The 27,425-nt window shown below is 46.8% G+C and overlaps 1 protein-coding gene across 5 annotated transcripts in view; it reads right to left on the minus strand.

Annotated features, from left to right (window-relative positions):
- The window catches only part of ADGRB1 (adhesion G protein-coupled receptor B1), a 288,143-nt gene that overhangs the window by 46,333 nt on the left and 214,385 nt on the right, over positions 1 to 27,425 (minus strand). For 3 of the 5 annotated variants that reach the window (XM_066175225.1, XM_066175218.1, XM_066175211.1), the window contains exons 19-22: positions 21,763 to 21,866; positions 14,262 to 14,364; positions 9,847 to 9,997; positions 5,218 to 5,287 (exon numbers count right to left, since the gene is read on the minus strand). In XM_066175225.1, the coding sequence (XP_066031322.1) occupies positions 5,218 to 5,287; positions 9,847 to 9,997; positions 14,262 to 14,364; positions 21,763 to 21,866 (428 nt within the window). Of the gene's footprint in view, positions 1 to 5,217; positions 5,288 to 9,846; positions 9,998 to 14,261; positions 14,365 to 20,535; positions 20,632 to 21,762; positions 21,867 to 27,425 lie in introns of all 5 variants that reach the window. The other 2 variants (XM_066175193.1, XM_066175202.1) reach the window with 2 other exon arrangements.

The raw sequence follows: 27,425 nt of genomic DNA on the forward strand, positions 1-27,425 counted from the left end.
GGAGGATGGCTCCCAAATCCCAGCCCTTGTCCAAACCTTTTCATCCAACGCTCTACCCTGGTTTTTGAGATGTTTTTTTTTTCTCAGTGTCTCTTCCAACTGGTGGCTCAGATGAGGAAATCTGACAGCCCTGCACTGCAATTAGTGACGAGGGCTTGGTGCAAAGAGGGTTCTCATTCCTGTGGGGTCCCTGGCAGCCCCTGTGCCCCCGGGGGCATCAGGAATTGTGAAGGTGAGATCACACATCACCAAGCATGGCCCTGATTCCTCCTGACTGCCTGACCTCCCTGCCACAGCACTTCATCAAAGCATTTCCGAGGCTGTCAGAGGTGCTGGCTGCCAGCAAGGGAAAGGAAAGGGTGAAGGGATATGCAAGGGACAGAACTGACAGCAAACCCCAGCCTAGTGGAGATGGTTTAGCCTCCTGCCTATGAGGCACAGAAAATATTTGCATTTTGCTAAGAGGTTGCCTCGTACTTTCCAAGGGATCTCTTCAGTGATTTTTTTTTTTTTTTTTAAATTATCACTGGAAGGGAGGAAGTGAATGGTTTAACAATTCCTAAGCAGTGTTTCCTCGACTGACAGCAGCTCTTGTGTGGAGCACAAAAAAAAAAAAAAAAAGTTCCTTTTTTTGCAAACCATCTGATCATTTTGTGACTCTGCCACAGCACAGATGGGAGGTGGTGGCTTTTGTCCTGGTCCTGGGAAGGGCTGGCTTCCACTGAGCCCTTCTTCACACTGTCCAGCCCTCAGCTCTCACCTCAATCCTGTGTAAAATCAGGCAGGACCAACAGAACATTCTGAATAACTGAAATTACAGTCGGGAATCAGGGCTGGCCCACCAGAGTTTATCCAGAGATTAACCCAGGAGCTGCTGAGACACCTGTGGGTCACAAAAGCCCTGATGCAGTGACACTCCAGGACCCCGAGAAATTTGCTGTGTGCAGGCTGTGCTCTCAGAAAACTTCTGATGGGCTCTCTTGTGGGGGAGGATGTGAGCTCCCAGTGCCAGTGGCACAACCTCAATTATTCACTTCAAGCTTTAGGAGGCTGTTTGTGAAGCTTTAGAGGTCCAGAGGCAGTCCCTGGAGCACCAGCTAAAAGCAGAGTTATTATTCAGGCACTCAGCCTCATCTAAGGAGGTGATCAGTGGCAGGTCCTTTAGACCTCTGCTACCCCTCAGACGTTATTTGAGACTGGGAGTGCAGCCTCTACCCTGCCCCAGCATGCTCCAAACCACAGCAAAATGTTCTTTTGAATGCAGTTCAGACAAGAGAAAGGAAAAATCCCCTGGCTGGAGCATCCTGAGTAATAAAGGTTGAGTGAATGGCTGCTGGGAATCACCACTCACAGAACAACATAGACCCACTCCAAATTCCTGCAGCACATATTCAATTTTTAATCTGGGCCTCTCTCTCCCTCCTCAGCTTATGACTCAGTGCAGTCTGCCCAGCTAAATGGTAAATATTAAACATACCACAAGCTCCCTAAACTTTCCACTGGCTCTGATTCTCTGCATTAGAGCTTGGAGACATGACCAAGCCTTGGATGGGACAATTCTTGGTGGGACTGTTCTGTTCTGCTGCTCAGTTGTGTTTTCATTGTTAGAGAAAAGTTTCGTCCCATGTACAATAAAAAAACCAGGACCAAACTGGGTGAAATCCTGCTGAGGTTCAGCCCAGGCTGAACATCCTCATAGAGTTTGTTCCACACTGGCTGTGCCACCTTTGGCACATCCTGAAGATCCAGCTGGACTTGAGGCAGTTCCAGCCTCAAGACACATCACACATTTCACACCCTGCCCCTTCCACCACCTTTACCCTGAGAGTCTTTAACACCAAGATTAATTCTGCAATGCCTTCAACACCTGCAGCTGTCCCCAAACTGCCCTTGTGACCATGTCCTGTTATTTGGATGTCAGGGTTTTTTTTTTTTACCCCTGTGAGTGGGATGAGGAAAAAAAAAAAAAACAAACTGCTGTTATTCTATTCTATGATCCTATGATTCTAAATATCAGAGCCCTGCTTCGACTTAATGTCCACCTCCATCATGGGAGCTCATGTACTCACTGCTCTTGGGACCCAGAAATTGTAGGGTTGGAACATGCTTTAAAAGGCTCTGTGTGGCTCATGTTGGTTTTTACAAGTTCCTTGTGGTTTATTTTGTCACCTCTTGTCCCCTCCTTCCCAGGGAGGCATGTGCTGTGATTAAAGCTTTTCCTTCCTTCTGCAAGCTGGAAATATTGGGCCCTGAAAGTCTGCAGTGCCCAGTTGAAATGCCCTGTGAGTTCCCACTGGAGACAAAACTGGGCTGAAAGGACCTTCAAGATCACCTGGTTCCAACCCCCACCATGGGCAGGGATACCTTCCACTATCCCAGGTTGCTCCAAGCCCTGTCCAAGGTGTCTTTGGACACTTTCGGGGATGGGGCAGCCACAGCTTCTCTGGGCACCCTGTGCCAGGGCCTCACCACCCTCACAGGGAAGAATTTCTTACCAATATCCAAGCTAAACCTCAAGTTTTGGAGTTCAGCTCTGAAACTGCTGCTGGGCAGAGCTGAATTTGCTCTGGAGGAGAGGTAAAACCAAGGGCCTCCCCACACAGCAATGCCACAGAGCTTTTAAGCCTTTTTGAGCAGGAGAACAGGGCTAAGTGTGAATGCACTCCAATCTGTTGGGGCGCCCTGCCCAGCTGGACACACAGCAATATTTGTTTTGTGTTTTAAAATGCACAAAAGTGTAAATGTAACTCTCATTACAGAGATGCTCCATTTTATTCAGTAACAGGGCTCATGAACCCACCACTCAGTGCAAGTGAGCTCTCTTTAACTCTGGCTCTTGGTAAAGCCAATCCCAGCAGGAATTCAGAGAATCATTGAATGGTTTGGGTTGGAAGAGACCTGAAAGATCATTTTGTACAATCCGCCTGCCATGGGCAGGGACACCTTCCATTATCCCAGGTTGCTCCAAGCCCCATCCAACCTGACTTTGGACACTTCCAGGGATGGGGCAGCCACAGCTTCCCCGGACAACCTGTGCCAGGGTCTCCCCACCCTCACAGGGAAGAATTTCTTCCAAATATCCAATCTAAATCTATCCTCCTTCAGCTCAAGGCCATTTTCCCTTGTCCTGTCACTACATGACCTTGGAAAAATTCCCTCTCCAGTCCTCTTGTATGTTTTTTAGCCACTGGAAGGTATCAAAGTGTGGAATTACAACTGGTTGGCAGCACTGGGGATGCCTGATGGGATCTTTGAGCTTGAGAGGAACTGTTGTTCTTCTAATGACTTTGGTGGGCCTCACCAGCTTCACCCCACATTCGGAAATGTCGAAAGGAGGCAAAAGGAGGGACCAGAGAACCATGGGATATCCCAGAAAAGGACCCGCCAGGATCACTGAAACCAAACTCATCAAACTGGGCTTGCTGGGGTGTGAAGGCCCCACCACACCACAATTTTGGTGACAAACATCCTGAGAGCAGAGCTGGGAGCAGGGGATCCCCTTCCACCCCCTGGCATCCAGCCCTGGACAGAGTCTTCAGGGCTGAAAGGAGTCAGAGGATTGGCAGCAAAAGGAGGAGAGCTGGTGTGACCAGGAAACTCCTGGGAACGCTGGAAAGTCAGCCCAGCCTCTCGGCCACCTCATCCCGTGCCAACTTGAGAGCCAAGCAGGAGTCCAGCAGGGCTTGTCACATGTTGGCACCCTCCTGGCTGCAGTCTGCAGGGTGGGAGATGCTGGCACAGAGGTCCAGGGCAGAAAACAGGGAGTGATTCCCTGCACGTTCCTCCCTTCCCCACCCAGGCACTTTTGTGTGGTCAACGCTGACAAAAGAACTCTTAAACATTTTTGACAGAGCCACAAAGCTTGTTGCACCAATTCCCACCAGTCTATAAACAAGAAAAGAGAAGCAGAAACATCCAGGACCTCCCTCCCATCTCCCTGAGGTTTGTTCATGATGAATTGTTCTCATGGATGTGCCTGGAGCAAAGTGCCAGAAGCAGCTGACCCATGGAAAATCCAAAGGGAATTAATTTGGGATCTTGGTGATGTTTCTGCAAACCAGGCTGTGTTTTGTCCTCTCCTGACTCACACAACAACCACGGGGTCCTTCTCCACCAGGACACACTGCAGGTGGGAAAGCCAAGGCATCCTGATGCCAGCACAGGCTTCAGGAATTCTGCCTATGGATTTGTACTGGAGAAATTCACAATCCTGAGCCCTCTGCCATACATGAATTCAGGTTGCAAGGCGAACAGAAAACGCTGCTGTGCTGCTTTAATTCTCCCCTGCAATTAAAATGCAAACCCTGGACCATTTGGCCGTGGGTGTGCAGGATGTGGTGGGAATTGAGGGAGAGCAGGAGGTTCCACATGACATTTCCTCAGTGGGACGATCGAAGCCTCATCTGCTGCCGGCCACATCAACAGCTCCAGCCGCAAACATCGCCCGTGTGGGCTGCAAACCCCTGCCCAGGAAGGCTCTGGAAAATTATGGGATGCAGCAGGGAAGAGCCTGACTTATTGCTACATAAAATATTATCCTTGAACCGCCACTATGCAGGAAATTTCTGAGGTTTTCTCACAAGGGAGGGAAAAAAAAAAGATTTTCTCTTTTTTTTTTTCCCTTTTTCATTTAAAGTCGTACTAATGTTCAGCTCTGAGTGAGCCCAGCCTTGCCTTAATGCATTTTTTACCTCTTCCATTATTTCTTTTCTGTTTTCCTTCCCCCATCACGGGCACATAAAAGACAAAACCTGTGGAATTTGGGAAACAGGCAAACACACGCTGCTGTCAAAACCTTTGACAAGTTTGCACAAGTCAGGCTCATTCTGCTGCCTAAAGCTATTTTGGAAATGTGGGACCAATCAAATACAAAAATAGATTAAAAAAAAATCTGGTTTTAATTTTTAAACTTTCTAAACTTTAAATATTCCACATTTTTCCCCTTAAAAATACATTAAAAAGCTCTAAGTAAAAGGTATTTAGATCAAAGTGATGTCACAAATACAACAGTTAAACCTAATTAGTCCCTTTGCACTTGTTTTTAAAGGAACACATGATCCAGCTTGGTCAGATGATGGATTGAGGAGGCAGGGATGCAGGAATTGTCCTGCACATGGCAATTTAGCTCCCAGCCTACCTCCTGTGGGTCAGTGACTGAGTTTTGACAAAAAGGATGGAGGACAAAACAAGGGAGAAAAAAAGAAATCCTTTACTCACTAGTTCACGGTGCCGTATCCCTTGGCTTTAGTAAATCCCACAGAAATGGCAACCACCAAGGCAGGGAGCCCTATGGAAATGAAACAGGAGGAAATTGGTCATTTAATCACATGTGCAGCCCTTTTCCCACTCAATATTCCCCATTTTTCCCAGTTATTTCAGCACCTGTGGCAGAAACTGAGCTCAGGACCCTCAGAACTAAAAGCAAGAACTTTAATTATCTCTCTTATTTAAATAAATACCATGAGCTGTAACCAGCTCCTGCCTTGCTGTGGTCTCAGCAGGTGTGGGGGCTCTTCCAGTAGATTCAGATGCATAAAATTGATTTGTTTTATTCTTAGGTACTTCATGATGTCAAGCTGGAATATTCAGCCACAACCCAACTCTAAGGATCCAAAGATTAAGAGCTTTGTTTGCACTCAGTGTAGGATGAGCAACCCGGGTTCAAATCTGCCCCAAATGAGACAGAAAAGGAAACTAAAACTGAGTTTCCCTATCCCAAACAGGTCCCCCAAGATCTGTAATGGAGCAGGTTCCTCTGAACAACAATGAGAGAGAGTTTCAGGTCTCTTCCAGGTTCTATGAAGGTTCAAAGCCCAGCTCTCCCCTTCTCCTAAAGGAATGTCAGGAGATCAGCTCCTAGCATTGGGTTCTTCAGCTCTGGAAGTCTCCATACGGCTTTTTATAGCCCTCCTTCTCGTGGCAGGAGGAATTAAGCTGCCTCAATGCTGAAGATGGGAAAATCCCATTAAGAATCAGCAGGATCAGTGCCCAGCTGGAATTAGTATCCCTTGACAAGGCCCTAATTCGTGAGCTGCAGAGGTCACGGCAGGTGACTGCAGGAGATCCGAGGAATGTGCTGGCAGTGCTTCCAAACAGCATTCCTTTGGGAAGGGGGTCCCTCAGCAACACAAATCATCCCAACGTTGATTAACAGTGATGCTCTGCAGCAGCTGGGAGCCACAGGGCCAAGCTGGCTGGAATCTGGAGTATTTTAGGGTTATCCTGCAGGGAAGTGCTTCCCTTTCCATGTGAGATTTCCAAGCACAGGTCACGTTTCACCAGTCCAAACCCAACAGGCAGTAAGTTTAAAAGCGTTTCTTCTAATATTCCTTTCCGTTCTCCGTTCTCCTTTCTCCTTTCTCCTTTCTCCTTTCTCCTTTCTCCTTTCTCCTTTCTCCTTTCTCCTTTCCTTCCTTTCCTTTCCTTTCCTTTCCTTTCCTTTCCTTTCCTTTCCTTTCCTTTCCTTTCCTTTCCTTTCCTTTCCTTTCCTTTCCTTTCCTTTCCTTTCCTTTCCTTTCCTTTCCTTTCCTTTCCTTTCCTTTCCTTTCCTTTCCTTTCCTTTCCTTTCCCTTTTCCCCGTTTTTTCCTTTCCATTCCTCTTTTTCCCATTTTTTCCCTCACTGACTCTTGCTCCTGTCCCTGAGCCTCCTGTCACACCTCATCTGGACAAACCCTGGCTGCTGCACTCCCCACCGTGCCATCAATACAGAATCCCACAGGAGGAAACCACACGGGAAAGGACATTTTCAGGAATACAGCTTGGTGCAAGAGACCCTGGGAAAGAGGAAATTTGGCAAAGACTCTGCCAAAAATAGCAACTTGTTCTTCACAAAGCACTTGTCTCCGACGTGGTAATTATGCAGAAATCCAGAGTGGGGCTGTGAACTTGGCAGCTCCAGGGACTGGCTCGTTCCAAGGCTGGGTAAAAGCCTCAGTTTGGGCTGGGAATGGCTCTGGACAAGGAGCAGCTACTACAGGTGGCAGCTATGTCGTGGTAATTAAAGAGCCAAAGAGCATCATAATGAGAGGTGCAGCTCTGGGAGAGCTGTCAGCAGTGCAAGGGAAGTTACATGGGATTAGATTGAAAAAATCCCCACCAAAAAAAAAAAATCAAATTTTAATCTTATTTTTTTAATTATTATCAAGACATTTATTCCTAACTGGCCTGTTCCATACACCTGGTGTGGTACAGGCAGTACCAGCAAGGCTCTGGGGGCTTTCTGCACAAAGGGAATTTAACACTCACAAGTCCAAGTAAACCCATTCAAAACCTCTTCCAAAGAGTTTTGTACTTCCAGGTCACAGGAGAATCAGGCCATGTGTTAATCATGTTCCACTAGAGAAAATATTTGCTAATAATTCCCAAGAGCCATTCTTGTTATAAACGGCTGAAGACCCACTCAGAGGCTGAGCTATGGCGGCATTAAAAATCCAGCTGTGGAAACTATACCAGGGTCATAAAAATACTGACAAAAATATTTCTTCTTTATTGGGGATAAATATGATGACTGAGGTGTTCCCAGGGAACAATTTATCTCTCTATTCTAAATCAGAGAACATCCTGAATTGGAAGGATCCACAAGGACCATCAAGTCCAGCTCCTGACCCTGCACAGGATCACCCAATGAGTCACATCATGAACTTGAGAGCATTGTCCAAGCATGGACAAGAATCACTAATAATAATAACAATTACTAATAATAATTTAAAAATCAAACTGCAAAGCTGCACATCCAAGAGGAGACCAAAGAAATAAAAAATAATCCTCCCTGCTGCCGAAATTCTCTGCAGCTTCAATGAGCTACAGCTGAGAGCAGCTGAGAACTTGGCAAAGACGTCTTGAACAACGGCTTAGAGAAATGCAAATGTGCAAAGAGGGGAAAGGGGGGAGAATCAGCCCATGACAAAGTGAATTGTGCTAATTACTTCAGATTATGCTCTTTAAAACATATTTTCGGCTTCTTTCCTCTTACAAGTGCCATTAATCCCAGCTCTACAGCTGAAGTCTAGCAGGATGCTAAATATCCAAAATTCCCTTGCCGCCTTAATAGGCAAGAGTGTTCTTCATTTCTTGTCCTAACCTACTCCAAATGGTTATTATGCATCATTTATCAGCAGTGCATCCTAGCTCAGAGCTGACTACATTTTACTAGCAGTGCAAATTATGCTTCTACACATGTAGGGGGATTTTTTTTTTTTTTTTAATCTGTACAGACTACAAATGTGAATGTTGCTCATCCAAAATTCCCTTGGCTAACACGCCCATCTGTCCCAGCTTTTACAAATCAAGGGGAAAAAAAAATCCCTTTTTATTACCTAGGAAAGCTATTAGTCTGTTACATTTGATATCCCTGATGTTGCTGGAGTCACCAAGGAGGTATAAACATATGCATGAGCACACCCAGGCTCCTGCAGCCTGTGCTCTGCAGGTATTGTGGTTCTGCTCCCGCTAACATGCAAACCCTGGGTTTTAATAACACAATTTATTCTCTATTGTAAGCAAAAGCTTAGGAGGGAAAACTTAAAGGGATGAAGGTGCTGCAACGAGGACAGCTCTTGATGTGCCAGAATAAATCACATCAGGGTGCTTGGTAAGCACCAGAAATCTCTTGCCTGGGGTGAATTGTGAGAGTTCAGTAGTAAAATGAGACATTAATAAAGCTCAGCCACACTCCTTTCCTTCCTTTGCCTCCTCGCTTCTCAGCAACTTTTTTTTTGCCACCGCTCCTTTCAAACACACCCTTGTTATCGCTTTGAAAGCCCAGGTTTATGGGTTTGTATTTGTTTTCTACTACAGAATGCATCATTTAAGGCTAATAAATTAAACATACAGCAGAGGCAGAGGGAGAAAAATTAGTTACAAGCATCTGCAGCAGTCTCGCAGTTTATTTGTCTCCGAAAGGCGCTGCTGCCATGGAGACGGGATTTCAGAGTTTGCTTCACTCCAGGTTGCCCTGCAGGATCTTGGAACCATAAAATCATTAAGGTGGAAAAGACCTCGAGGATCATCGAGCCCACCCAGGTCCACCACTAAACCATGGCCCTAAATGTCACTTCTTCATGGGTTTTTGAGCTCTTCCAGGGATGGTGATTCCACCACTTCGCTGGGCAGCCTGCTCCAATGCTTGGCCATCCTTTCAGTGATGAAATTTTCCCTAATATCCCATCTAATATCCCATTTTCCCTAATATCCCATCTCCTGTGGTCCAACTGGAGCTGTTTCCTACTGTTCTATTACTTTTACCTAGGAGCAGAGCTTGGCCCCCTCTGGTTGCACCCTCCTGTCAGGGAGCTGTGGAGATTGAGAAGGTCCCTTCTGATCCTCCTTTTACCAGGCTGAGCCCCTGCAGCTCCCTCAACCACTCCTGGTGCTCCAGATCCTTCCACAGCTCCATTGACATCTCTGCACATTTTCCAGCACCTCAGTGTCTTTCTTGCAGAGAGGAATCCCAAACTGACCCCACAATTCGAGGTGTGGCCTCAGCAGTGCCCAGCACAGAGGGACCATCCCTGCCCTGGCCCTGCTGACCACAGTGCTGCTGGCCCAGGCCAGGATTCCCTTGGCTGGTGCCACGTACCAACAGAACACATCCAACACAGAGGGAGACAGACAGAGAGAGAAAAGCAGAAAGCAAGAAACAGACCCAAACCCCAGGAGAAACCACCCCCACAGCACCCTCTGAAACCTGAACTTGACTCCTCTATTTTTGGGTGCACTGGGAAGGAGGTTCAGCTTATGGCTCTCTGTTTTTAACCACTTCAGCCCCTCTTGAAACCCCTGCTGGAAGGATTCTGAGCCTCCTGAGGAGCAGCAGCCCCTCCTGCAGCCCCTCCTGGGATCCTCACCCCATCCGAGACACAAGAAGCGCTTGCGGATGATGCGGTTCCGTAACCGGCCCGTCACGGCCATGTAGGACTGCCAGGCCTCGGTCAGCACCCAGCAGAAAGAGGAGAGGAAGAAGAAGTGCAAGAAAGCCGCCACCAGCGTGCAGATCACCTGCAGAGAGGAGGAAAGGAGACGTGAGAGGAGAGGCAGGAGGAGAGAGCAGCAGGGAGCAGAGAGGAAGGCGCGGGGAGACGCTTCCAAACTGGGCTCTGGAAGGAAAAGTCAAGGAGATCAGGACATGGAAATGCAGTTTGAGAGGGAGAAGGCTCCTCCACAGGCTTTGACCTAGCGAAGACCAAAGCTTGACATTTAAATATTACGTGGAAATCAGCTGTTCTAAAACATGAGCTTTAGGATAATGCCATGGTTAACACTTTTGAAGAATTGTGGAATTATAGAATTGTTTGAGTGGGGAGGTGGGGAGGGACCTTAAAGATCATTTAATTACAACCCCCCTCCTCCTCCCCCCAAAAAAAAAAAACAACAGGCAGGGACACCTTCCACTAGAAGTCTGAGCACACATCCCATCCTGGTGCTCTCTTGGCTTCAGTGGGATACATTTATTTTCCAAAACATCCAAACTATTGCCATGCTCCTTTCAAGGTGGGGGGGTGTGGAGTAGTTAATAAACAGTGCACCAATCTCAGCTCAAAAGGTTTGCAAAGCACCACGTCCCTGGCAGCCCAGCCTTGGAAATGAAATCTGAGAAAGGCAATTTGGATGGTGCCCCTGCCAGAAAAACAGGGCTGAGTGAAAGAGTTAAGCCGTGAGAGCTGGGTGAAACCACGGCTGCCAGGGGCTGGGAAAGGACTGCAAACATGAGGGCACAGTTGTCCAAGAGCACATAACTACCAGCAGACAGGGGGAAAAAGAAAAAAAAAAAAAAGAAAATCCCCCTAGATTAGAAAGAATTTCATAATGGTGAGCTCTACTACTTGGTGGGGAAATCTCACAAGGGAAATGCAGGCAGCTTAAGCCATTTAAAATTAAACTGGGGAAAGAACTGGCAAATGCATTATGAAGAACAATCCCGGAGTGCCAGGGAGATGGACTGGAAAGCTGACAAGCTCGTCTTTGTTTTAACTCAGCAAGGCCAAATCTTTCACTGGTGCAAATTGGTGCCGCTCTGTTTCACTCAGCCAGTTCTCCCCCCATCTGTGAGCTGAAAACTGTGAATCAATGTACTCAAGAAGAAAGCGATGGGAAGAAATTCCAGTGGCTCCCGAGGAGAAGGGAGAGCAAATAGATTTTAAAAGTGACTCTGGATGAAAAAAAAATTGGTTTCAGGCATTTAGGGGAGGGGGAGGTTTATAATCAAGAATTTCTTTGCTTTGAGTTACATGGGGAAACATGGACTTGGGCTTTACGGTCAATGAACCTTTCCCTTTTTTCTCTTTTTTCAACCAGCAGCATCTTTCAAGCCAGAGCTCTCATGCACAGAGTGGCTTTTATCATGATTTTATCGGATTGCTCTCGATTCATCCACTGGCACCACCCGACGTTATCAGAGGCTGGGAATAAAAGCAAGACCGTGTGTTCTCGGAGATAGGAACCGTCTTTTTTTGTTCCAGATTTGCATTTGACACAAAATCCCTCCATGTTCTGCTTAGCAGTGGATTTGGGATGTCAGTTCAGTACAAATAGCACAGCTCAATATGATAATGTCCAGTAATTTTCTCATTTTACAAGAATCCTAAGAAAAGGTGGTTCCTATTAATCAGCTTACAAACCCTACATGAAACAGCTACAAACAGATGATGCTTTCTGGAATGGATTTTAAGAGATTGTTATTTTAGAACCCTTTTCCTTTTGGACTGTTATCAGGTACAACATTGTTCACACTGTCTTTTTGATTTTGTTTCAAACCAACAAAATTTGATTTTGTTTTCTTCTTGTAAAGGGGAGAGAAAGTTTTGCTTTACAATTTTACACCACAGAGATACTTTTGTTTTGTTTGTTTGTTTTTTTTTTCTCAAATGAGTAGCTCTGAGAGAAAGGGAAGAAGAGTGGAGGGGAAGACAAGAGAAATATGCATATCTCAGCTGGACCAGGATGAACTCATCGCCTCAAATGAACTTGGCCAACTGATAGGCAGGCAAAAATTTGCTTCTGCAACCTCTGCTGCAGGTTTTCCCTTCCTTGTGGGGAAAACCAAACATCCCCATGAAAGGCTAAGCACGGGGATATGATGTCCCAAGACCCAGCAGAGCTTGTCAGCCTGTCAAGGCCATTAGCCCTTGTTTTCCTTTGAGAGGAGAAATCTGTTCCCTTCCAGCACAAGCCTCAGAGACACGGCCACTTCCCGCAGCATCCCTTCCCTTTGTATCCCCGCACTGCTGACTGTAATTTTTTTTTAGCCTTTTCCCAGGCCTTTCATCTTCCAAAAGCTTAGCAAATCCAGGCGTGGAATCTCGCCTTTGAGGTTACACGGATGGAGATCCAGGGAGAATTTGACATTTCCAGGGAAGCCGATACCACAGAAATCTCCCGGAGAAGCTACAATTATAAATCAACCACCAACATTTTAAGGCACCCTATTATCGATAATTGAATGTGAATAAAATCTTAATTTACACTCCTTCGTCTCTCCTCTGTATAGTTTTCTTTCTCTGTTGCCTGCTAGAGACTGTTTACTAGATAGCTGAGAGGAAATCCAAGAATAACCTTTCTATTTCTGGGGTTTCATGCATATGGATGTGCAAGGAGCTAATCTGCCTCCTGCCATCGCTGCCGGGAGCTTTGAATCCCCACCAACAGCTCTGACAGTGAACTCCCAGAGTCACGGGACAGAAAAAAAATCCACCAGGGAGAACCTGGGTTCATAACCTGTGCTCTGGAGGAGGAACACATCCAGCTCCTCTCCTGAGGTGAAGAAGAATCACCAAAGAGGAGGTCCAGCCGTGGTTTGTCCTGTTGAGCATCCCTCAGTGTTTCATTCCATGGAAAGAAGCTCCCAGCACACATCTGGTGTGGCAGAAAACACAACCAAGGAAAGCAAGGAGCTTGGGTCACCCTCTCTACACCTCCTGCCAACCATGGTGGCACTGGAAGACAACTCTGCTTTGGGAAGGGAGCTTCTGAAGGGCACTTTTGCAGCAGGAGCAGAGTTGGCTGCTTGTTTCCACACTTCTCTAAACACACAGGGCTCCAGCAGCTGGAAAGCTTTTGCTAAAGCAGCCTAACCCTAACCTAAAGGGCCCTCTACAGAAATGAGTCCCTGATTCATTAAATCCCTCAGCTTCTCCACAGGAATCACAAAATCATAGAATGGGTCGAGTTTTGGGAGGGACCTTAAAGAGCATCTCATTCCAAGCCCCTGCCATGGGCAGGAAGATTTTCTCCTTGCTCAAAGCCCTGTCCAACCTTGCCTTGAACACTTCCAGTGTTGGGGTACCCACAGCTTCTCTGGGCAAACTGTTCCAGTGCCTCACCACCCTCACAGGGAAGATTTTATTCCTGATACTCTTCCAACAGTGACACCATGTCCACATTGCCAAAGCAGGGACTCAAAAAACCCAGCTGCCCACTGGTTCCTGTTAAACAATAACTAATTTTTGACTTCTGACTGTGATTTTGGCGGCAGAAAGAGTGGAGGAGGTGTCTTGCCTCACGTTTTTTGGCTCAACAGATTTACGATGATGGGAGCATTTGGGAAGATGGGAAAATTTACAGTGCGAAAACACTGGTGGTGAGCAGTGATTTGTCATGCCAGACATCGACAGGGAACCTGAAAGTGCTTGAGCTGGAAAAAAGTCATGGAGGCAACACACACCTCTCCAGCTGGGTCTGTTGGAATAGAGCAACCAGTGCTCATGGCTTGGAAAACCTCACTGGGTCTTGCCTGCACTGCTGGAGCCACTCTGGGATCTGCTCTGAGTCCCTCATGGCTCAAGGTGCATCTGGCAATGCTTCCCATCCCAGAAAAAAGGTTGGACAGTTTTGTGCCTGTGTTCATTAACATCTGCCAAGTACTTTCAGCTTGGAGTATTAAAAACTGCTGGAGAAATAAATGTAAAGCTGAGAGGTTGTTTGTTTGGTTTTTTTTTTTAAAGCCTTTTCTCAATCTGTCTTTGTAATTTTTTTGAAAATAAAACGGTTAAAACCTTGCAAATCACCACACTTCTTCACCGTGCCGCGTGCCAGCTACTCTAGGCAGATATTCAAAAATATCACATTGGTTTTAATCAAAGCCCTGAGGATGCTGACAAATTATCAAAGAGAGAGCGAGAGAGAAAATTGAAATCTGCCATTTAGCCGTGTCTTTGACATGTCGCTAATTAACAGATGGAGGAAAAATGAGGAAGCGCTGCCTGAATGGATCATTTCAGTGCTAAATCAGGGGGAAAGCAAACAAATAAACAAAGCCTCAGCTTACCTTATTCCGGGTCTGGGTCTGTCCGATCAGGATGAGAGCGTTGGAGGAGATGATGGAGAGGCAGAAGTTGATGAGGATGACGGAGCGCTCCGAGCGGATGTACCTGCAGTGAGAGAAGAGGGGAGGGAGACCCACCCTGTCACAGCCTGCCCTGGGTGACCTCTGAAAAGCAGCAGTCCAGGCCAGGCTCTACAGAATTGGCAATTTCCTGCAGATTTTTATGTGCTGGACAGACAAGAACAAGGGGGGAAGGGAGGGGGAGAAGATGTCCCCATCATCCCCAATCAAAGCTGGAGTTAGGAGCCAACAAACAAGGGGCCAGCCTAGTCTCAGCCCCTCCTAAAACAGTAGAGTGCTGCAAATCTTCTTCAGCTCTGCCTACTTGAAACGGGGGCTTGAAAAGGAGCTTGAGAGAAAACAAACAGGCAACACACGGAAAAGATTCCCAACCAAGAGCCACAGGCATGCTGGCGATGGAAGCAGATTACAAACACATGCACCTTGACAACAAAGTGTGTGTGATTCAGCATTCCCCTTCCTTCAGCCTAACAGCCCCTCCTGGGGTGAGAAGCATTTCTGCTTTTTTTTTTTTTTTTTTTTTTTTTTTTACTGCTTTTCCAAACTAGGCCAAATACGTAACTGCAGCTGTGGGTTTGGGACATCAGGGACAGCAGACAGGGAGCTGTTGCCTTCAGCACCTTGCAGGAGCCAGCTATTTGTCATTTCTGATTTGCAGCACGGCACCAGGCTCGCTGCTGAGGTAAGTGCACCACGATTAATTCAAACCACGGGCTAAGGAGGGAAATTTCTTTGAAGGCACTTTTTATGCGCCCAATAAAAACGAAAAGGGAACTGCAAAGGTGCAAGTCCTCAAGGATTGACTCAAGATCTGACCACACCAACACTCACACACGTGAATTGTGTCAGAGAAGCTGCAAGTGCCCTGCCTGAATGCTAGATGAGTGAAGAGGAGATGTTTGATGCTTATATAAATTAGAAACAGATGTATTAATCAACCAGCTCATCCCTGGAGGCTAATGCAGGATTATTTCCTATATTCCAGCACATCAACTATTTATGTTGGGAATTTAATTTCATTAATTAATTTTAGCCAGAGTGAGTTGGTCGTGCCTTGGCTGCAGAGTTTTGAGTTTCTGATGAGGAGGGCAGGATGGGTTTACTGCACGTGTGTGTTCTGCCAAGGGTAAATCTGTGCCTTAGACCTAAAGAAGGCTGTAAAACTTTTAGTTTTTAACTTCCTCTTGAACTGTAACTCCAGACAAAAATGAATGGGGAGGATATGCTTCCCTGGATTAAAAAAAGTAGCATGAACTCCTGCTTAATCTGTTGGAAATCTGCTTTATAACAAGTTTTCCTTGAAACTCTCTCAGCCACAGAACAGGTTGCAAAATGCAGGATCCCAGTTCAGCACGAAACTGGGTTGACAGGCTGAAAAATGAGCTTCTGGTTCCTTTCACAGCCAAGCTGAGCCCAAATTTCCTGATTTCACTGGGCTCCAAACAATGCTGGGCATCACCCGGACCCCGCTCCATTTGTGGCTGGAGGGTACTGAGACCTCAGTCTATTCATGCTTTGATTGTGTGAAGTAAAACCTCAAATCTCCAGTCAGCAGGGTAGAAAGGGAGATTTGGGCTCTGCCCTGGTGGGAAGGAGATGTAATAAAAACACTGTGATCCCACTGCTATTAGCATGAGCTTCTAAGGTTGCCATTGGTCAGAAAAAGGTAAGAAATGAGTTGATCATAAATCTGTATTTTAATGTAAAGGGAGATAATCCAGCTCTCTTAAGACTTTTTCCCCCTTAAGCCCCTTTAAACCAACTCTCATTTTTCCCTGCTTCCCTTCACACCCTGAAAATTTATCTTGTTCTCCAGATCCCTGAACCTCCAAAGAATGAGATGTGGGTTGGCAACGAACAGAATCAGAATAATTTAAGTTGGAGAAAAAAAAACCCAACAAAAAAACCCTCAAGTTCCCAGTCCAATCCTATGCCAGAAAAAAGGACTGATTTCAAAGTCAGATCAGGTTTTTCAGGGTGTCGTCTGATTGAGATTTGAAAATCACCAGGAACAGAAACGCTACCATCTCTCTTGGCTGACTTATTACAGCACTAAACTGCTTAACTTAACTGCTCTTGTGGTGGAGGATTATTTTGCTTTATATCCAGCTGGGTCTTTTCCTGCTGCAGCTGGTGCCTCTAGACCTTTCCCTGCCTACCTCTGCAAGTTGTTTGGCTCCTCCATGACTGCTCTTTAACAGCCTCCTCTTCTCCAAGTTTGCTCCCTTTCCCTCCTTTGACATTCTCCAGCTGCCTCAGCACCCACTGGACTTGCTGCAATGTGCTGGTGTCTCTGGTGTTGGGGGAAGCCAGTACTGGGCACTTTTTCCAGGTGTGGCCTCAGGAGTGTCAAACGTTGTCCAGGTCGTTAAAGAAGACATTAAACAATGCTGGCCACTCTACCAACCCTGGCCAGAGGTGACCAGCTCTTGATTAGGCCTCAAACCTTTGACCACCACCCTCAAATCCTGCAGGAATTCCATTCAGATATAAAGCCAGCAATCCAGTGGATAATTCCGTGATCTGGATACAAAAATGCACTTGGAGACTTGTGTTAATGGCCTTGGTTATGGCAAAATCCACACAAGCTGCTTCTCCCCACTGTCCATGTAAGCAGTCATCCCATCCCAAAAAGAAAACAGGGCAGCCAGGCACAACCTGTCCTCCATAAACCCTCCCTGTTTATTCCCAATCACTTCATTGTCCATCATTTTGCCTGGAAATAACCTTTTGATCCACTTGCTCTTTAATCATCCCAGGGGCCGTGTAGGTTGACCAGTCAGTTGTTCTCTGGATCCTCCTCCTTGCCCTTTTTAAAGGTGGGTGTAACATTTGCCCTCTTCCAGCCTTTAGGAAGCTCCCCAGGTGACAGAGAGTGGCTCCACAGTCACCCCAAACATCTCCCTCAATGCATCCCATGGATCTGTAAACATCCAGATAACTTAAAACAGTCCCTGTCACTCTTTTTCTTGGCAGTGGGGAACATTTTCTTCCCCAGATTCTGCCTCTGTGGAGGAATTTGGGTGCCTGGGAGCCAACCTTGCCAGCAGGACATGGCAAAAAGGCACTGGCTACCTTCACCTTTTCAACTTCCTTATCCATTAGGCTGCTTGTCCCAATCAACACCAGGCCAACCTTTTCTGGGAAATCCTTTGGTGCTGCTGTACCTCCAGAACCCATTCCTGATGCCTTTCACATCCCTGACCAGTTTCAAATGCAGCTGAGCTCTGAGTATTCTAATTCAATCCTGCATTCCTGGGCAATTCTTCCAGAGTGCTCCTTGGTAGCCTGACCTGGATTCCAAATATTTCCTTGTTAAGTTTCTGCTCAGTCAGAATGCTAAGAAGACCTCCTGCCATGCTTGTTTTTTCCCTTCAATTTCCTCTTCTCCAGCACAGGATGCTCCACAGAAAGAAATCACCATTCCTCTCCAGACCCTCTGGCCAAAGAAGTCAGGAATGTTTATCAGAGGGGGAAGAAAAACAGAGAACTTGATGGGTTTTGCCCAAAAACACATCTGCAGCAAAGACAGAGCTACTCCAGGGGGCTGCCTTGCTACTCCTCTACGGATACATCGATTTTGTCTACTTATCAAAATATGCTGTGCTCAGCCACAAAACTGGGGAAAAGTCACTGCCAACTCAGGGAGCTTCTGCTCCAGCCTGTGTCCTACAATCACAGAATATCCTGAGCTGGAAGGGACCCACAAGGATTATCCAGTCAACTCCTGGCCCTGCACAGGACACCCCAACAATCCCACCCTGTGCCTGAGAGTGTTGTCCAAACACTCCTCGAGCTCTGGCATATTTGGTGCTGTGACCATTCCCAGGGGAGCCTGTTTCAATGCTAAACCACCCTCTGAATTAAGAAACATCTCCTGATACCCAACCTAACCCCCTCTGACACAGCTCCAGCCATTCCCTCAGGTCCTGTCACTGGTCACCAGTGAGGATCCCCACAGGCTTCGGAAAGCCCTGCACCAGCTGAGACAGATGGAAAAGGTGGGAAAAGCCCACAGTCTGTTTCTCTGCCCCCATTAGACTCCTCTCCACAAACACTGAGTCACTGCTGCTTTACACACATCCCTCTCCACACAGCCACTTACTCATCCCCTGCCACCTCCCACCAGGGCCAGGAGTGCCTCAGCATCCCCGGCACAGGCAGAGCTCCTGGGTTTAAAGCAAGTGTTAACAGCCCCTCGAGAGCTCATTGACAGCCACTCAATCAATCCTCCGGAGTGAGAAAAGCCGGGGCTGTTCTCTTGCAGTGATGCAGCACTCACCCAGCTGCTGCCAGGGACAGAGCTCTGCCGTGCCCCACATGCTGATGGGCTGGTGCCTGAGATGCTCGATAGCAGGGATCGATCCCGCGCTGTGGAAAGGTCACTGACTCCAGAGGCTGCTGAGCAGCAATGAGTTCAGGGATGGAAAACGCGTCAGGGCACTCCTGAAATGCCAGTAGTGGAGGAGCTGCTTGAAAAGAGGTGTCATTTCACCTCTTCTGACCCCTGAGTGGTTGGGTTTTTTTCCCCCCAGTTTTTCATTTCCATGCCAGTTTTCAATTTTTTTTTTTCTTGCAATTCCCCCTCTTTTTTTCCACACGGGTGGTGGAGCACGTGGCCCACACAGAGATTGTGCCTCCAGCTGTGGCCCAGGACAGTCAGTGCCGAGATGGAACAAGGTCACTCCACTTCTGCGGCCCACTGTGTCACTGACCCCTCTGTCGAGCCGGCTAATAAGACCAGAGATGCACCATCTGCAGCAGGGATTTTTGCAGCCATCTGTCTGCTGGGAACTGGAGTGAGGCCACCAACAGGCCACCAACAGCCGTCGAACAGAAAACAACTTCCAGTTTCCAACGGGGCTGTGCCAAGTTGGCCGCGTCTGAAGCGATCACTTGCCTCAAAAAGCTCGTGCCATTCATGCCAGTGGCTGAGTAGGTGCCACCAAGGAGCAGCCTTTATTTGGGGGTTTTGAATGGGGAGTGGAGGGTAAATTCATTTCCTCCCTTATATGTAGCCCAAAACTGGGATCGCCTCCCTGTTACTCTGCCCTCTTTTCTTCACCGTGTTCCTCTCCCTCTTTCTCACCCTCCCTTCCTTTCTGCTTCCCATATATACAAACAAACCCTAGCTGGGCAAAATTCTGGGAAAGCTTCCAGATTGTCAGCCTCAGCGAGCTTATTCATCAGAAGTGTTGCATACTCAAGCTGGGTCTATGGATGCATGCTCCAGATGCCTTTGTCCGGAGCTCTGAATGGGAAATTTTCCGGCCAAAGCTCCCCAAAACAGCTGAGCCCTGGTGAGTGCTCTCCACACAAGATCAGGCAGCCAGGACACGAGGAGTTTCTCTCCAGCATGGTGGAAAAGAACTGCTTTGATGCTGCTCCTGTGTTTTAGAGACAATAATACTGCTGATTCCATTTCTAAGCACTCCTCCAGCTGCTGTCTATCAGAATACACAACATTTAGGGCAAAACAAAGTGGGAGCCAGGAGATAATGTTGAATACAAAGTTCCTGAGATCACTGATAGGAAAGCACATTCATGTCCAGCAGCTATGCCTAAAATAAAAAGGACACACAGAGCGCTCAGGGCTCAGCCACGGGAATGCTGTGAAGTTTGGGAAACATGAAAACATGATCTACAGAGAAGAAATGCAACAAACTCAGCGCACCGAAGAGAAATTCTAGAGATCATTCGATCATGCTTTACAAATATTTACACAGAGAGACTCAGGATAATCAAGCTATAGCCCTTTAATCAAGATATAGCTGGTCTCAGGATCACTTGGAAATGCATGTCCATCCTTGGCTAGCTCAGAAATAACCATTCAAGCCTCGCATAAACATGTCCTCCCATTCCTGCTGATCGTTTTGGGCATAGGCATAAGGCAAAGAGTGGAATGAGAAATTAAACAGAACGTATTTGAAACAGGTCAGGCAATTTACTGTCCTCAATAACAGTAAATATTGGAGGGGTGTGGGGGGAGCACAGTCCTGGAAAAAAATAGATCATGTTATTCCAAATGGCTCTGGCATGCTCCAAACTGATTCAGCCTCATGTCTGAGCTTGGGTTTCAGATCCTGACCCTGTTTCTGATAGGAAAGAGAGGGTGAGGCTCGAACACTTGCTCTTTAATCTTCTATCCTAACTTTCCACTTGATCCTGACACCAGTGGCCCCAGTAAGTCACCTACCGGCGCTGCTCAGTGCCGCCCAGCCTGAGGAAAAGCAGGAGAGGACAAGGACTTGAGCACATCCAATGATACCCCAGGCACGGAAAAACCTGAGTTCTAGATAAACGTTATCATGATCAGTCTTCAGCTGCCAAAATTAACCAGCCACTATGCACTGTCACAGTATCAACAAAAAAAAAAAAAGATGCATTTTTGCTCAGTTTTAACTCTCGTTTCTTTCCTCTATCAAATGCGCAGAAAAAGTTATCTCAATTCAATCTCCAAATGGAATTTACACTTTCCTTCCTGCTGAGAAGAAGCAATGCACAAAGTAAGAGCCTCACACTGATCCCTTCTCCCAAAAGGATCACCAATAATGCCCACTGTACTCCCTGCAGCCCCTCCACTTGGATTTCACAGGCATTCTCTTGGTTCTGATTTGTCTTTGCTTGGCATCGAGCCATGAAGGTCTCAGCGTGTTTGCCATGGATTTAGGAGGGACATGGATCTCGTAGGATAAACTCAGACCTTGTTCAAGGCAATACAGGGAGAAAATCCCTTGCACACCTCAGGTCCTCCGGCTTAGAGTCACCAGAATGTATCAAACGGGCACAGGCCAATTGTTAATCAAAGCTTTGCTCCAAAATCCCTTCAGCCTCCACAACTGACACAATTTTAGGTTCCACCTGACCTGTGCACAGGAGCTGTCAGCAATGGGATGTACTGAGGGATCCCATATGCATCTGAAGCTGAAGGCAAAATGCAGCTAAAAGGCTGGGGATCTATTTAGATGATTTAAGGTTTTAACATCCTCAAGCTCCTGAACAGTTCTGTCAGTTCTTCAGGCCAGATGTTTTCATGGCAGGTCACGGAGGTTCGGATGCTCCCAAAGAATTACCTCGCAGCAGCATCTGCCTGCCAAGAGGCCCTGCATGTCCACCCTGCCTCTGACAAGGTTTCCTGGGGTACACAGAGGCATCGAGACCAGCACGAGGCTTTTGGAAATGGAACAATGTCCCTACATGAGGGCATGGCACTAATTTCACTCCGCTAATTTCCCTGGCACCGAAAGGAGAGAATAATGCCAGCTAAGCCACCAGGATGACTTTCTGCAGGGCCCACTCATTCCCAAACAGTTCCTCCTCGAGCACGGGACACCCAAAACCACAGAGCAAACATTCCAGGATCCATGTAGGTCAAAAGACAGTTACTTTCCCCAAAAAGAAGAGAAGAGAATGAAAGCCATACCTCCAAACAGAGACATAAATGATAATCAACAGCAAAAGTGTCAGCGAGGATACTCCACAGCCTACAATTAACGTGACTGAAGGGACCAGCACCTTTTCCATGTTCTGAAAGAGAGAAAACATTTTAAAAAAAGTAAGTTCAGCCAGCTCTACCACAGAAATTTCATGGCAAGAACTTTCCTGTTTGTTGGTGTGTCCACTCGGCTGACCTTCACATCACACTGTGCATACAAATAAACAGGGAAGGAGACCAGGATCTGTTTCTGCTTAACCCAGCCCTTTTTTTTTCTGCTCCCACAAACCAGTGTCAAGCCTGGGTAACAATTCTGATATCCATGGAAGGCAGGCATGTGAAAGGTGTGGGTTATGAGAGGAGGATCAGGCCCTTCATATCCAGTGTGAAGGTGGGAAGATAATTAATGAAGCAATAACAGAACAATTACAAACGAGCTCTTCTGGGATGGAGGTGATGAAGGGTGGAAGATGAAAAGAAGGTGAAAATTTTCCACCAACCACAAACATTCATCTGGAAGAGGATGAAATGAAGCAAGGGAAGAAAAAAAGATGTGTATCCTCCCCAGGGACCCGCCATCCATCAATTCACCCCTCTTACACCACTACACAAGGCATTTTTTCATAGAAGAGGATCACACAGGCTGGAAAACCTGGTGTGGAATGGTTCTTTTTCCCTGACTGAATACAAAAGAACATCAGCTCTTGCAACATCAAGAGCAAACACACGCTGTAACCTCTCTAATGGAGTCTCTGCATCCTGTGGCTGTCACTGCCCAACATCTGCCACACTGATATCACTGAACTCGCTCTGTCCTCAGCGAGGAGCTCAATCCCACTTGGCTTTCTCTGCTGCAGGCTTGTTCTTTTTTCCCCTGGCACGTTTCTTATTTCCACATCAGTGATCTCTGCTGGCAGCAAGGCAGAAAGAGGCAGAGTAAAAGCGTACCTTAGAATAAAAATGAATATAATATTTTACCCCCATCTTCAACTTTTTAAGTAGAAGATGGAATTAGTCCTTCCTCCTGCAAATCTGAAAGACTCCAAGACCAAGAGATTGATAAACGGCATGTGCCAAATAAAATCAAAGGCTAAATGAGTGGTATGTTCAAACAGGCCTTGATCCTACACACATCTTAACTTTTTAATTAGAGTAAACTTGGTGGAGAAAAGAAAAAAGTCCATATATTTTGCTCCTCAATCCATTGCCCCAACCTTCCACCTCTAGAAAGGTGGTTAATTTTGTTGCTTTCCACATTTTTTTGTCCGTCTGATTGTTTATTAAATAAGTAGAGGAGATTATTTCCCCACCTCAAACAACCCCCACACCTGAGAGGGCAGCATATTTGTTAAGTCTCTTATTCAAGTCAAAGACAGAAAAAGTGAGGCCCAACCCGAGCCCACCTCAGAGACTTGCACACCTCATGAGATGGAAGAACTTTCTGGATGAGCTGATCACCAAAACCCATGAGATTTTTCCCAAATAATTGAAATTAGCGGTATGGAGAACAGACACCCAAGAACCCGCTGTTTAGGGGGATCACACTGTTTGCAGAGGAGAGGGAGCCCGGTCAAGGTTGTCATTAGATTGGCACAGCACCAGCACCTGGCACTTCACTCATGGAGATGAGATGGTTTCTGACACAGCAAGGGCTTAGCGCAGGAGATAAAAAAAAAAAATCCAAAACCAAAACCAAACAAAAAACAAACAGAAAAGTAAATCATGCACGAATTTGGGAAAGAAACAGGTAGTCCTCTAAGGACTTGACGACACCTTTTTTTGGCAGGCATGAGGCTGCTCAGCCTGAACCTCCAGTCAGAGGGAAGCCATGGAGCTGAGGCTACAGCAGCTCTGTTCCAGGCTACTGAGCCTCCTGCACAGCAAAATACATCAGGCAGGGCTCAGTGCTGGGTTTAAACGGAGCCTGGCCAGCTCAGCACATGGCAAGAGACAACCTGTGTCCACTCACTCAAGGCCCACGGTCACTACAGGGTTACTACACAAAAAGAGATGAACAACCCTGAAACACAGAGGTCAGAGCTGAATTGTCCCAGAATTTTTGAGGGCTTGGGAAGATCCTCCTTGTTTGCTTGTTTTGGACAAGGCCACCTCTCGCAGCTGGGGGGAATCAGTGAGGAACAAAACTTTCACCACCCCACTGCAAGGAACCCACAGCAGCTGTCGGGGAGGATGGAACAAGAACTTGCAAAATTTAGTGACACACTGTGGAAGCCTAGAAAATGAGGGGAATGTCTCAAAGATGGATGGTTGTGGAGCCAACCAAGCACTGTTGGCAATAAGACACTGTGAGCAAGAACAAGGTGTGGCTGGAGAAGGGGCCATGCACAGGTAGGGCAGAACTTCTCTGGGAAAAGAAATCCTTGTTCTGGTGCCTGGAGATCAGCACAGCTCAGCACAGTGCAGGCACAGGAATAAGGTCCAGAATAGGGCAGGGACTACAGGGTGGATCAAGATCTCTGAAGGCTCCAACCCATTTCCAGAAAGGTCTAGAAGAACAGGCTGTGCATGACAACTGATTTGCATGGAAAGAGAGAGACTTATCTCCAAATCAGAGAAAACTGATCTATAAAAAGGTACTTCCTGGGCTCATGGGCACCCCAGGACCCTGGACACCCCATCAGCTGAATCAATGCTGGAGCCAGGACTGGTGATTTCTCCTTCTCCCCTTCCTCATTTCTCCTTTGTTTCTCTCTCCCCCTCTTTAATCCATCTCCTTTTTCATTTCCACTCTACCCTTTTATCCAAAACCCACTGCCATGCGCTTGCACCAGATCAGAGACTAACGTAACAATTTCCATCTGTAATTCACATATAAAACTTGGGACCCCTCTGACTTCTGCCATTCCTTTTCACCAAAAAAAATTGGGTGCTTCCTTCCCCTTAAGGCTGGGATGTCACACACATTCAATGGCTTAAGTGCCCAGCTGGCACCAAGAGGAGTCCAGGTGGTCTGAGGGATCTTCACTGGGTGCAGACCAGCTACAGACAGGAAACCTGAGCCTCAACAATCCCTCCTGCATCTCCCTCTGCTTTGACATTCCCAAGGTGCTCATGGAAGAGGTGTTTCAGCACACCTGTGGATTCCTTCCCTAAACTTCTATGAAGACTTGGGTCACTGTGATTTTTAATACCAACTCCTATCAACTCAGGACTGTTCTCCCACCCTGAGAATTTACTCCTGCCAAACATTCATGCAAGGTTAGAAGCATTTTTTTGGGAACGAGGTAAACATACATTTCAATAAAAACATCAATGCTTTGATTTTGTCACCCATCAAACAAAATTGAATTTGGACATCATCCAGGCAGGGTGAGCGCTGACATCGCACATTTTGCTACTTATAAATTGAAATGTGGAAAGGACTCTGATTTCGGTAGGGTGTGGCAGAGATGGATGAAACATCCTGTAGGAAGCCACAGTTTTGTCTCTCCCCCCTGCAGAACCCTGGTGGACAATGGCCCTGTCCCATTGCAGAGGTGGGTGCATGGCTGTGATAAAAGCACTGTGGAACACAAGACACTCAGCCATGGATGGCTCCTTGCTCGCTCTCTCCAACTCCTTCCCAAGCCTTTCCCTCTCCCTGCTCCCCCCTTACGGCAATCTGAGTTCACGTCGCACAAATGGTGGCCTGGGATGAGCATCGATTGTGACATTTGATTTAAGTAGGTCTCATTTCACTGACTTTTCATGGGTAACTGGATAAAAGTGGGGGAGGAGCTCCATTAAAGCAAAGAAAGCACGACATGTAACTCATTCCCGAACCATCCGCGGCTCACCGAGGGAATGGGGCTTGGTTTGTAAGGGATGAGCAGGCTGCATCCCTAAATCCCAACACTGCAACCCCAGCTGCTCTCCCTTCCACATCCTCCCTGAGATCTCTCCACCCAAAAAGACTTCACGTTCTCTCACTGCATTCCCCATACACTGTCCCACATCATCCATGACCCTCTCCTAGATCCTGAAGCTAATTAAGGATCTTCTGCATGTACTGGATCATTCCTAGCTCATATGTTTGCTCTGAGGCATTGCACAAACGATGACTGGCCAAGCTTGAGCCAAGCTTTAGGGTAATAACTGATGTCCATCTGCAGCCCATCCCACAGGAAAGACTCTGCTCTGCACCTCCTTCTTCGTCCTACAAATTTTCACGAACCGCACATCTAGAAGAAAGAGTTTTGCTGAAGAGATGCCATGAAGCTTTTATCCCTACACCCTACAAAAAAGGAAGGATTGGTCCAGCCCTGATGGGATTTTTGTTGGCATCAGGAAGGGGATTAACCACAAAAATCACTGGCTGCAGGAAGAAGAGGAGCTTGCTCCTTTGGGAATAATCAAATAATTAAGGTTGGAAAATACCTTTTAAGATCAGCAAGTCCAACCATCAACCCAACACCACCACGTTTACCACTAAACCATGTCCCCAAGTGCCACAATCCATGTTTTTTGATCATTTCCAGGGACAGTAGCTCTGCTATTTCCTTGTTTCAGAAGAATTTTTTTCCCAATACCCAATCTAAACCTTCCCTGGTGCAACTTGAGGCCATTTACTGTTATCCTAAGCAAGTCCTGAAGACTTAGGCCCCAATATCTCAGGATTCTGCCTTTTTCATTATTAAGATTTCTTTGAACTTCCCACCTTCCTTCTCTATCCACCACATATTCCCTTCAGCAAACAAATCATCATTTGTTTTATTTTATTCTGACTAATTAAACCCCCTGACAGAAGGTGGTCAGATGCTGCAGGATCTGAGCCTTGCAAAGCAAATTTCCTTAAAGAAGGAAAAATGGGAAAATCAAGGTTGGTTTAAAAAATAAAGATGCTACCAACAGAAAAATGTCAAGGTAAGAGAAGGAACAGTCCTATGGGATTTTCTCAGCACCACAGCTGAGGAAAGAACCGGCTGTTTGCAGAAGACAGGCCAGGAATAGCATCCCCACCTGCCTGGACTGGAGGTGGTCCCAGAGAGGAACCGCTGAGAGGGGCCATCCAAAAACCCTCTGAAACACAGACAAAGCTGTGCCTGTTTGTAGCTGGGAAGAAAACTTTTCCCTGGGCCAGTCGGGAACAGAGCAGGTTGTTCTGAGTCGCAAGGGCTGTGATTCTGTCACCAGGCATGACAGGGGAGGAGGGAGGCAATCAATGACATCAGCCAGGATGGAAATAACGAGCGCTGCTGCCTGGGGGCACTGGCTGTCCTGTCACCTCATCGCTCTGCCTGGCAGGGCAGAAGGACGCTCCTCCTCTCCTACACAATTTCACCTTGATTCCTTCTTTATCCTTCTCTTCCTCTCTCCCTAATTCTTGCTCTCCTTTGTCTTCTCTGTCTCCCTTCCTTTGGCTATTTCCCATGGCATATTCTGCCTTTTCTTCTTGCTCTTAATGCATTTTTCCGGCTCTCCCCCTTTCAAATTTTCTGCATTTCTCCCTTTCCTTCTCTGGCTTACTGCAGAACGCTGTGAAAAGCGACTCGATTTGAGTTGTGCTTTTTCCATTACCCTGCTCTGGCTCCAGGGTCAAACAGGCTCCAATTAGAACAAAGTATTTCTTAATGCTGTGCAGTTTGCCCCAGACCTCACAACCAAGCTGTTCTTTCTGCTTTTTCCATCCTTGATACCAAGAAAGCCTTGAA

Source organism: Chamaea fasciata, unplaced genomic scaffold (assembly GCF_029207755.1).
Source record: "Chamaea fasciata isolate MVZ Bird 193981 ecotype frontalis unplaced genomic scaffold, bChaFas1.0.hap1 SCAF_1, whole genome shotgun sequence".
NCBI lineage: Eukaryota > Metazoa > Chordata > Aves > Passeriformes > Sylviidae > Chamaea > Chamaea fasciata.